The following is a 12,402-nucleotide window of genomic DNA, read 5'->3' as shown; positions in this document are numbered from 1 at the left end:
GTCAGGAAGATTCCCTGAAGGAGGCCATAGCAAGCAACTCCAATATTCTTGCCTGGTGAATCCCATGGACAGAAGAGCTTGGTGGGCTACAGTCCTTGGGGGTCACAGAGAGTCGGATATGAGTGAAGCAGCTTCATGCACGTGCACACACAGCACTATGCTTTGGTTTATGCTTTTTCTTTGGTTCCTGCAGATTGAGGATGTGAATACTAAAGTTATATTGGGCTCTGTGGTGGCATAATGACCAGACAGTGGTTTGACTGTGAGGTTTGCTGTTAATGGGATTAACTGTCTTTGACAGATTATATTTTATAAAGTCAAATATATTTATTTTAAAAGATTTGCATAATTTCTTCAGTTTTAGTTATTTGAAAATAAAAGTTAATTATCCGTGGTTTACCATAGAGCACAGGATTACCCCCTTGTATCCTCAGTTCTGTCATATAGAACAGCTGACTGTCCCAGTAGAAGATTTTTGCACCTACAGTCCTGAGGCAGCTTGTTATCTGGGATTGTCAGAATTCCAGAAAGGCAAAATCCTTCCTCAAGAATATGCTTTGTTTCAAGTCACCCAGTACCTAAGGCATAAGACCATTGTGGGGTGGGGTGGGGTGTAGGGAGTGGGGGAGAATGTCTTATAGGGACATCTCTAGGGATCTTTGAAGGAGGAATATTCTCCTTGCTTCTCTTGTGGGTGCTCTGGTATGATTTAGGACATGGAGAAAGTGAGTTGGTAGAATTCCCAGTTTTCTCAAATCGGTGAGGCCAGAATACATGACTGCACAACCCTGAAGTAAGGCTTGATGGAACCTCCTACATATTGGCTCAGTATTATACCTACTGCCCCTCTGTAATTTTCTTGTATCCATCCCAGCCTCAAAGAGAGGAGGGGAAACCCCAAGTAGGCCTCTGAGTATTAAATAATTGCCACAAAGCAAGTCAAATTAGAGGTGCAGCTGACCTGAGGGGAATGAATTTTCTATGGAAAAGAATAGCTGTAGGAGAGAGGAGTCGTTGTGATAGCCGATAGTAGAGAAAAAATTAGAGCTCACTTAAAAAATCCTGCCACCTGCAGCTGTCTGTGCAGGGAGTGCTGTCCCCTTCACTGGTAATGCTCTAAGTGATCGGCTGATGAGGGTGGCAAGGTAAAACCTATGCCATGTAGAAATACTTCTAAAAAAGTGGGTAGAATTTTGAAAAGGAGTTTGGGTACTTGAAAGATAATCTAGAATTACTACTTAGAAAGTGAACATTCATGAAACACCTTAATCCTGATGATACTACATTACTGAAGTGTACTTTATAAGACACGAATGTGTTTGTGTCCTCACACATCTCTTGAATTCTTTTGGAGGTCGCAATATCTTATAGTTTGCTTTTTAAAGTATTTTATGAGAGTAGTAAATATTTGACATAATGAAATTGGATAATATGGGGTTTTTCTCCTAGCGCAATTGTACAATATCAGGGTTTGTTGTACTTCTGACTTACACAACTACATGAGTAAAAAAAAAAAGTTGGTTTTGCAAACTATTTGAGAGCTTCATCAGTTTTGCTAAGGGCTTCTTCTTTGATAGTTAATCTGTTCTGAAGCACCTGTCAAACTATAGCCTTGAAGACTGTATAACTCTTTTGGATCCTCAGTTGTCTTGGCTTTGATAGAAGTTCTTCAGTATCACTTTTGCAGAGAGACTAAAGTGTTGACTTGGTGGATAAGGAGAAATAAAGGAGTGTTAAACCGAGAGACTGGTTCCAAATAGGAAAAGGAGTACGTCAAGGCTGTATATTGTCACCCTGCTTACTTAACTTATATGCAGAGTACATCATGAGAAATGCTGGGCTGGAAGAAGCACAAGCTGGAATCAAGATTGCTGGGAGAAATATCAGTAACCTCAGATATGCAGATGACACCGCCCTTATGGCAGAAAGTGAAGAGGAAGTAAAAGCCTCTTGATGAAAGTTGAAAGAGGAGAATGAAAAAGTTGGCTTAAATCTCAACATTCAGAAAACTAAGATCAAGGCATCTGGTCCCATCACCTCATGGGAAATAGATGGAGAGACAGTGGAAACAGTGTCAGACTTTATTTTTCGGGGCTCCAAAATCACTGCAGATGGTGATTGCAGCCATGAAATTAAAAGACGCTTACTCCTTGGAAGGAAAGGGATGACCAGCCTAGATAGCATATTAAAAAGCAGAGACATTACTTTGCCAACAAAGGTCCATCTAGTCAAGGCTATGGTTTTTCCAGTGGTCATGTATGGATGTGAGATTTGGACTGTGAAGAAAGCTGAGTGCTGAAAAATGGATGCTTTTGAACTATGGTGTTGGAGAAGACTCTTGAGAGTCCATTGGACTGCAAGGAGATCCAACCAGTCTATCCTAAAGGAAGTCAGTCCAGTTCATTGGAAGGACTGATGGTGAAGCTGAAACTCCAATACTTTGGCCACCTGATGGGAAGAGTTGACTCATTGGAAAAGACCCTGATGCTGGGAGGGATTGAGGGCAGGAGGAGAAGGGGACGACAGAGGATAAGATGGCTGGATGGCATCACCGACTTGACGCACATGAGTCTGAGTAAACTCCGGGAGTTGGTGATGAACAGGGAGGCCTGGTGTGCTGCGATTCATGGGGTCTCAAAGAGTCGGACACGACTGAGCGACGGAACTGAACTGAGACTGAGAGAGATTGAATTTATAAATGGTTAGTTTATGAAAACTATCTTTCTGTGGTGACAACTAGTTTCTTTTGTACACATATATATGTGATAGGTGGAAAACAGATCCTTTGCACTAAATATACAGAATATACTTGGAAACTTTCTAGATTCTGTTATAATCCGTTGTGTGTGTTTTTTTTTTTTCTATTTTGTCTTAATCTACGCCTGTGCCATGCATGATCTTCTAATTATTGTAAGTTCTTAGTGCACTGATATATAAAAAGGCATACTGCTCTTATTATTATTTCTGAAATGTTCCTTGATGTTTACTTTTTTGTGATTATTTTTTCTCATGGGAAAATGCATTGAAAATTTTTAAAAAATATGATCACATATGCTATGTATCTTTACTTGTGGTTTTCAAAAAAACTTAAATCTTTTTTTGCCTGTGCAGGGCCTTTGTTTTGCGTGGGCTTTCTCTGGTTGTGGCAAGCAGGGCCTGCTCTTCCTTATGGTGCCCAGTCTTCTCATTGCAGAGCACAGACTAGGCATGTGGGCTTAGTAGTTATGGCTCCCAGGCTCTAGAGAATGGGCTCAGTAGTTGTGGCTCTCGGGCTTTCTTCGAGGTATATGGAATCTTCGCAGATCAGGGATCAAACCCTTGTCTGCCGCATTGGCAGGCGGATTCTTTACCTCTGAGCCACGAGGGAAGCCCCCACAAAAACTTCTTGACCAAAAGATTATAACAGGAAACTGGAATATCCATTTGGGAATAGGGATGGGCAAACCAAACATTACCATATTACAGTTATCAGATCTCTTTATTACAAAGCAATGATAGTGATTTGATTTTTGGAAATGCACCTTTTAAATTGATAATTTGGTTAAAAAATTACAGCACTTTTCTCCTTCCACTGTGTTGCTGAATATGAATTATCAAGATAAAGTTATACTACTCTGAAAGATTTCTTGTAAGTTGAATAATGTTTTTCCCAACTCCCTGGCCTAAAGGAGGCCCTCCCTTGAAGGTGATAATAAGCAGGGTTCAGATGCCCCACATGTGAACTCTAGGCATCATCTGACTGTCATTCCCCTGTCACATCTCTGCAGCTCCAAGTGCATCCCCCCTCCCAGAGTTCCCACTGGGAGAGAATGAAGAAATAGTGGCCTGCTGCTGCTAAGTCACTAGATAAGTTTAATTCAAGTAGCATAGATAGTGGAAGGCTGAGAGAAGCTTCATTACATTTGTAACATTCAAGTTTCTGTCAGGTACTTAATCCTGAGGTAAATGTGTGTCCTGAAGGTTTTTAAAGGGATTCCCCTTAAAGTTTATCACTGTCGTCTCCATGTGACTTTCAGAGGGGGTAGATGGAACTGCATGGTGTGCCAAAAAGAATTCAGGATAACTCTCCATATTTAGGGAAAAGGAGTGAGTGCAGTTTATGCCCTCACCAAAGAGGACAGGACTAACTGACGGGGGCAGTGGCAGTGGGAGACAGTTTCCAGGTGGCTGTGAGCTGTAGCTGAAGCTATCCATGAGGAACTGCTGCTTGCGTGGCTTGAGTGTCTCATTGCTGGATCCTTCAAATCAGTGGTCTGAAGCCATTGGTCATGAGGTTGTGGAGAATTCCTGTGTGGTTCTAAGTGTTATCCAGCCTCTAAGGTCCCTTGCCACTTCGTGATTTTGTGCCACCTATATGTGCAAGTGAGCATGTTTGTACCAGCTTTACTCTGTGTGATGGGCTTCCCTGATTGCTCAGTTGGTAAAGAATCTGCCTGCAATGCGGGAGACCTAGGTTCGATCCCTAGGTTGGGAAGATCTCCTGGAGAAGGGAAAGGCTACCCACTCCAGTATTCTTGGCTGGAGAATTCCATGGACTCTATAGTCCATGGGGTCCCAAAGAATTGGACACAACTGAGCGACTTTCACTTTCACTTGCTCTATGATAGGAAAGAAGATCATCATTGTGAGCTACTTCAGCTATGGTGTTGGTTTCAGGTTTTAGTGGGCTTTGCCTTTCCTCAGAGACATTGCTGTATTGGGACTGCCTGGAATAAAGGTGGAAGGAAGGGGAAGAGTTTGTTGAGAAGAAAGCTGAGCTGACCTATACTCTATTTTAAAAAATTGTTTAAAAAAAGGTGGGATGGTGGGGGAGAAAACTACTTGATTTTGGTCAAGTATGAAAGTGAAAGTGTTAGTCACTCAGTCGTGGCTGACTCTTTACGACCCCATGGACTGTAGCCCTCCAGGCTCCTCTGTCCATAGGATTTCCCAGGCAAAAATACTGGAGTGGGTAGCTGTCCTCTTCTCCAGAGATCTGGAATCTTCTTGCATTGCAGGCAGATTCTTTACCGTCTGAGCCACTATACCACAGATTTAAAATAGTGTAATGATGGCTTATTAGAGCTGTGATTTAGGTATAGTTTTGAAGTGGTATATGTATATACAGATATATAGGTGTGATGGTGGTATACTGCAGTAAGTGTTTTCATATGGCTGGGTAAAATACTTCAGCATGTCTGTTAAATAGCTTCTTTTTTTTTTAAACTTGTAAGGTGCTAGGGGAGGGAGGTTTGAGTGACCTGAATGTTTTTACTTGAAAATAAAATCTGTCATATGTTTTTCTTACTGCTATCAAGTACTACGCATTTCAAAGAATTAAAATATTTTGTAGCATCTGAATGCAGAAGCTGAACTCTCTCCTCCCTTTCTTTCACATAGGTTTCCACTTGAGTGGCACAGTGACAGAACCTGCAATACAATCGGAGCCAGAAACTGTTTGCAACGTGGCCATCAGCTTTGATCGTTGCAAGATTACCTCAGTGACCTGCAGCTGTGGAAACAAGGACATATTTTATTGTGCACATGTTGTGGCACTGTCTTTATACCGCATCCGCAAGCCAGATCAGGTCAAATTGCATCTTCCCATTTCAGAGACTCTCTTTCAAATGAATAGAGACCAACTACAAAAGTTTGTACAGTATTTGATCACAGTGCACCACACAGAAGTTTTGCCAACTGCTCAAAAATTAGCAGATGAAATTCTTTCCCAGAATTCAGAAATCAACCAAGTACATGGTGAGTATAGACAGTCATTCTATAGCTTGCTTCTTGGGATTATTGTTCATTTATAAGTTTAATTCTTCTATATACAAGTAAACTAAATATGAATTAGATCATCAGCATTGCCCTTAGGTAGCTGAGGGTTTAAATTCGGTTTTGCATCTTAAAACATTTCTTCTGAAGTGTTCTATATATTCTCTGAGATACCAAGCCTTTTATGCTCAGAAAGATCTCTTATTTGTTAAAGCTTGGCTCTTAAACATTTATGTTTTGTATTAATACAGTTTTATCAAATACTAGATATTGGCTATGGTAAACACAAATTCACCCTTGTCAGCTGTTGTCAGTAAACTGACTTGCACATATTCAGAATTTTTTTCATTTTCTTAAAACAGTGTATTTTCCAAGGCATTAAGTTTCTGATATGATACTGCATGTTAAGAAATAATTTATCTTAGAAAAATACTAACATTTGTTTAGAGAGAGTTTAGGATATGACTATTATTCTGTATAAGAAATCTCAAAAAGAGTTTAAGTCTTTTATACACTGAACTTATCTCACTTATTTGTTAGCATGTATATCAGCTGTCTACATATAGTTGAGATACGAGACCAGTTCACTCAGTCCTATCATTTTAGAAAAGTTCTTCCTTGACATAGAAAGTGTAAATGTTTAAGGAAATGTTGAGCTCATTTCCTAAAAACTTTTAAAATTGTGAGATGTAACACAGAAAAGTGCATAAAATATATATGTGCATATTAACAAAGCGAACCAACACCCAGGCCACGAAATAGACCACATTTGGCACTTGAGAGGGTTCCACATGTGCCCCCTTACTTTCAGTCACCAGCTCCTTTCTGTTCCTCATGGTGACCATTGCCTGATTTTTTTTACGGTAATCACTTCCTTGGTGCTTTGTGTTTTAACGTTAATATCACTAAACACTGGTTTAGTCTTACCTGATTTTAAGCTTTAGGTATCTGACTTCTTTTTTGGGGGGAGGATTACGTACTTGTTAATTTTTGGCTGTGCGTTGCCGCATGCCGGCTTCTCACTGCAGTGTCCTCTCTCGTGGAGCACAGGCTCTAGGACTCAGTAGGTGTGGATCCCGGGCTCCAGAGCACAGGCTCAGTAGTTGCGGCACATGGGCTTAGTTGCTCTGCAGCATGTGGGATCTTCCCAGATCAGAGGATCGAACCCATATTCCCTGCATTGGCATATTCTTTACCATTGAGCCACGAGGGAAGCCCCTGTCTGACTTCTTTCATTCAAAATCATGAATGATTTGAATAATCATAAACATCATCTCATGTTTATGAGATTTATTTACATTGTTTCATGTACCATTTAGTTCATTCATTTTCACTGCTCTTAAGCAGCACTAGAAATACCAATAGAAGTGCAGTGTGAACCACATGTATAATTTTAAATATTTAAAAAGAAACAAGTAAAATTGATTTTAATAATATTAATCTCAATATACCTAAAAAGTCAATTCAGCATATTCATATTATTCTAACATTCATAAATTCAACAAAAATATTTATATATTTCCCTTCTTATTCACATTCTTCTTTGAAAATCTGTTTTACACTTAACCACAAGCACATCTCACATCAAACTCTAGCCACATTGCAGGTGTTCAGTAGCCACATGATTAGTAGCTACCTTATTGGAAACTAGCTCTCTAGAGAATATTCTGGGTATGAGGACACCATGATTTATTTGTCCATTTCACTGTTGATGAACCTTGTTTTGAATAAAGCTATGAACATTCTTTTATAAGTCTCCTGGTGTCTTATGATACTTTTAAAATGTCTTTTATGTCAGCAGAAAATCCACATAACCATATTTCTTCTAGCGCTCTCCATATCAGTCTCAGCTTTATTAAAGTAGCTGTTACAAGGTGTATAAAGCATTTTACTTGGTAGAGTCTGCCAGTGTTGAGTAACAGGATGGTAAACAACTCTGCCACAGAAGTACCCTGGACCCACCAAAAGCACATGCTCTCAAGGACTCTCTAAGTTTAAGTAGGCTTCTGCTCTGTCATACCGTCTGTCTCAGTTGTGTTACTGTGTGAAAATTCAGGCCAGCTAACAGTCATCTCAGAGATTTCTCAGGAGCCTATTTGTGGCTTCTTATTTCAACATTCACTGAAGGCAGAAGAATAGCATATACCATTTCTTCAAACTTTTATGTACTCCCTTTTTTTCCTTTCTTTAAAATTCATATAATCCACTTGGTCATTTAGTTCTCAGAGGTTTAGTTTAACTAGAGGTCCATACCAAGTCAGTTGTTGGTTCTGCATTTGTCTTCCTTGTTTTAAAGGATAGCAGCCCCCAGAATTCCTTATCTAAAAGCTTTTAAAATCTATTTCTGCGTCAAAATAGTGGGACTAATGAAACAATCTAAGGTTGGATGTAAGAAAGTATTCATATGACATTATATTTCTTTCAGACTTTCTAAAATTAGAAGAAAAAAACTAAGGAAATATCAAGGACAGAATGCAGCTTAGCTTTAAACTGAATGTGATTTTCGGATAACTGTTGTATGAGAACAGCTCCACGAGAGCAGTGAACTTGAGCAGTTTCTCCTGCCAGCTTTCTCCACTTAATTTATCATCAGATTTGCTCCTAGCCTGGAAATGGGCCAATTACACAAGCTGCCTTCCTGCTTTCCATTCTAGTGTGACAAGTGGCAAAAAAGAAGAGAGTTAGAAAGCAGGCCGTGACCTTAAGTGATGAAATGGGAAATCTGCTCCCTGGAGGGTCTTATTTTAACTGTTAGATTGATGACTTAGTAAGGGGTGGGATTTAAAATGTTTTGCAGTTATTTGACTACATGGTCCCACCTGCCTCCAGACATCTGTACATTAAGCATCCTCTAAGTCATTTTTTAAACAGTATTTTCTTGCATAGTTTTGAGAATGTATTTTTTTCTTTGAGAAAAACGTTGAACATGAGTATTGGAAAGAGTTCATTTTTCTGTAAGGAAAGGCATCACTTTTACCTAACTAGATAAATAGAGTTAGGATAGGATTTAGATTAGATTTTGTTAGTAGGTATCTTAAAGAGAATGAGGTTTATCTTATCTAAATCCTTTTAAAAAGAAAGCCATAATATAATTTTTAAGTAAATGCAAACTATGCTGCTAACAGTAGGTTTTTCCTTTTCCTTATGAACTTGTCCTAAAGCTTCTTAAAATTCTGTTAGTTGCTTTACTTAACTATTTTGAAATATTTTTTAAAGAACTTTATGCTAAGGAATTAAAAGCTTTCTGAAGTCTATTCTAGGCATATTGTTCCTGATAATTTTCTTGTAAGCTACATATTGCAAATTTATAATTGTAATAGTTTGTAGATGAAGAAACCAAGGAGAATGGGTTAGTGACTTATTCAGGATCACAGATTGAGTAAAAGTACTTGAAATACAGACTTAGTTATCATAATTGTTCAGTCCTTGTCAGTTTTTTACATTTCATTTTAGTTTCATAAAATTTTCCACATAATTTTGATTAGATTAAATCAATTATTGTGTACTAAAAAGTGGCTGTAAGGTAGTTAATTGATGTTAATGGCCCTCCAGGGCGATTGCCCGTTGTAGTTTTGCATTGATAAGCAAAATTGTTTACCGTGGTTTTGTATTATAATAAAACTTTCTAGCTTCCATATTCTCCAAAAAAAGAAAAACTATTGTTTTTTCTTAGTGTTTAGAAATTTATTGATTTCTAAACGCTAACCTACTCTCTTGGTTAATTCATCCCAGCCGTTTTTGGTCTTTTATGTTTCTTATTAATGTATTATAAATTAGTGAATTGTGGTATCTGGACAGGACATTGAAACCTGGAGACCTAGAGTACATTATTATCTCTGCTGTGTATTACCTGTATGACCCTGGGTAAGACTCATTTCTCTCATCTTTAAAATGCTCATAATCTTCACTAGCAGCATTGGAAAAATGTTAGTCATACTTACATATGTAAAATATTAAAGAAAAGATAAGAGTTTACCTCATGTTGGGGTACCCATAAGTAGTCATAGTTAAAAAGAAGAGAAAAAAAACCCATTGGGGGTTGGATGATAATAGAGTTGGAGGTCAGCTTGCTGTCCTCTGACTCTCTGGCATATATTTCCTTTTCTACTTTTTTCTCTTTTGCTGTTCCTTTTGGTGACCTCCCTACGTGATAGCCTATACTAGGCAGACTACAACAAAAAGGGACAGATTGAGCGTCACCTGTGGCATTGGTCTCTTCTTGGAACAGAGGGAAAGGATGTCATTTCTGTGGCCCTTTTACCCCCAGTGCTTGACTCAGTCCCCAAAGTATACTAGATTCATCCCTCATTTCACTGTTGACTGTCGAGAGATACCATCTCAGTCAGCCAAATGTTGAAGGGATGTGCAGTTGACCTTTGAACAATCTGGGTGTTAGGGACATCAGCCATCTGTGCAGTGGAAAATCCACGTGTAACTTACATAGTTAGTCCTGGGTGCCTGCAGTTCCTCTGTACCCGTGTTTCCTTGTACCCACAGTTCTTCTGTATCTGCAGTTCTACATCTGTGGATTCAACTGGGGATCATGTAGTACTTAGTATTTATTAATACTGTTGAAAAAAAATCCTGAATAATTGGACCTGTGCAATTCAAATTCAGTTGTTTGAGTCAGTTCTATTCACATGTCAGGTGAGGGATGACACATGACATATAAGATCTTTTCCACCCCTGCTTCTGTGACTGGTGGTAGTATTTTTATATAGACACACACAGAAGGACCAATGTACCTCTTCTACCCAAGTGTGCATTTGTGTGTTGTTCTTCCATCAAACATTTCGTTTTGTTTCAGCATGGTTTCGTATACAACTAGCCGTATAAATTCCATTCATGCCTGCCTGTCTTGCTTAATTTAGCCTTCAAATACTTCCATGTCCAGCTGTTGTATATATCAATCCATTCAGTCTCTCCCAGATATTACCAAACAAGTGAATCTACTCAGCCATCCCATGTTTGTTGTGCAGCTTATTTTTACTTGATTTTAAGCTCCATCAGGGCTAGAACTATGACCTGTATCTTTTGGCAGCTTCCCTAAGGACATTATTTAAGAAGTAATGGACACTCAAAATTAGTTAAACAAAAAGTAACAGTGTCCTTTATTATGTAATAAAGGTCATTTATGACAAACCCATCAGTTAAAAATCATACTCAGTGGTGAAAAGCTGAAAGCCTTTCCTCTAAATTCAGGAATAAGACAAGGATGTCCACTCCCACCACTTCAATTTAACATAGTATTGGAAGGAAGATCTCACCACAGCAATCAGACAGAAAAAAGAAAAGCCATCCAAATTGAAAGAGAACTAAAATTGTTACTATTCGCATAGAAAACCCTAAAATTTCCACCCAAAAGCTAATAAATGTATTCAGCAAAGTTGCAGGCTACAGGTTAATATGCAAAAATCTGTTGCATTTCTGTACACTAATAATGAAATATCAGAAAAAGAAAGTAAAAAAAGATAATGTCATTAGATTTAAATCAAAAAGAATAAAATACATAGGAATAAATTTAACTGAGTAGGTGAAAGGCCTGTGCTCTGAAAACAATAAAACATTGATGAAGGAAAATGCAGATGATAGACAGAAACAAAAAGATATCTCATGCTCTTGAATTAGAGTGATTAATATTGTTAAAATGGATATACTACCCAAGACAGCATATAGATTTGATACAATCCCTATCAAATAGCAATGACATTTTCCACAAAATTAGGACAGAAAATCCTAAAATTCATTGTTGTTGTTGTCGAGTTGCCAAGTTGCGTCCGACTCTGTGTGACCCTGTGGAGCGCAGTAAGCCAGGCCTCTGTCCCTCACCACATCCTGGAGTTTGCTTAAGTTCATGTCTATTGAATCAATGCTGCCTTCCAACCATTCCATCCTCTGTTGCCCTCTTCTCCTTCTGCCTTCAATCCTTCCCAACTTCAGGATCTTTTCCAATGAGTCGGCTCTTCACATCAGGTGGCCAAAGTGTTGGAGCTTCAACTTCAGCATCAGTCCTTTCAGTGAATATTCAGGACTGATTTCCTTTAGGATTGACTGGTTTGATCTCCTTGCTGTCCAAGGGACTCTCAAGAGTCTTCTCTAGCACCACAGTTCAGAAGCATGAATGCTTTGTTGCTCTGCCTTCTTTATGGTCCAACCCTCACATCCATACATGACTACTAGAAAGACCATAATCTTGACTATATGGACCTTTGTTGGCAAAGTGATGTCTTTGCTTTTTAATACACTGTCTAGCTTTGTTGTAGCTTTCCTGCCAGGAAGCAGTTTTCTTCTATTTTCATGGCTGCAGTCACCATCCACAGTGATTTTAGAGCCCAAGAAGAGGAAATCTCTTACTGCTTCCACCTTTGCCCCTTCTATTTACCAAGAAGTGATGGGACTGGATGCCATGATCTTAGTTTTTTTAATACTGAGTTTTAGGCCAGCTTTTTCACTTTCCTCTTTCACCCGCATCAAGAGGCTCTTCAGTTCCTCTTTACTTTCTGCCATTAAAGTGGTATCATCCATCTACACATCTGAGGTTATTGATATTTCTCCTGGCAATGTTGATTCCAGCCTGTAACTCATCCAGCCTGACATTTCACTTGATGTGCTCTGCATATAAGTTAAATAAACAGGGTGACAATAAAC

General features: G+C 38.8%; 1 protein-coding gene across 2 annotated transcripts in view; it reads left to right on the top strand.

Annotated features, from left to right (window-relative positions):
* ZSWIM6 (zinc finger SWIM-type containing 6) overlaps positions 1-12,402 on the top strand; it is a 211,403-nt gene that overhangs the window by 122,881 nt on the left and 76,120 nt on the right. For both annotated transcript variants that reach the window (XM_043887580.1, XM_043887581.1), the window contains exon 2: positions 5,380-5,736. In XM_043887580.1, the coding sequence (XP_043743515.1) occupies positions 5,380-5,736 (357 nt within the window). The remainder of the gene's footprint in view (positions 1-5,379; positions 5,737-12,402) is intronic.

This window comes from Cervus elaphus, chromosome 25 (genome assembly GCF_910594005.1).
Source record: "Cervus elaphus chromosome 25, mCerEla1.1, whole genome shotgun sequence".
NCBI classification, from domain to species: domain Eukaryota; kingdom Metazoa; phylum Chordata; class Mammalia; order Artiodactyla; family Cervidae; genus Cervus; species Cervus elaphus.
The sequence above is the reverse complement of the archived record's forward strand: the minus strand, read 5'-3'. Positions and strand labels throughout refer to the sequence as shown.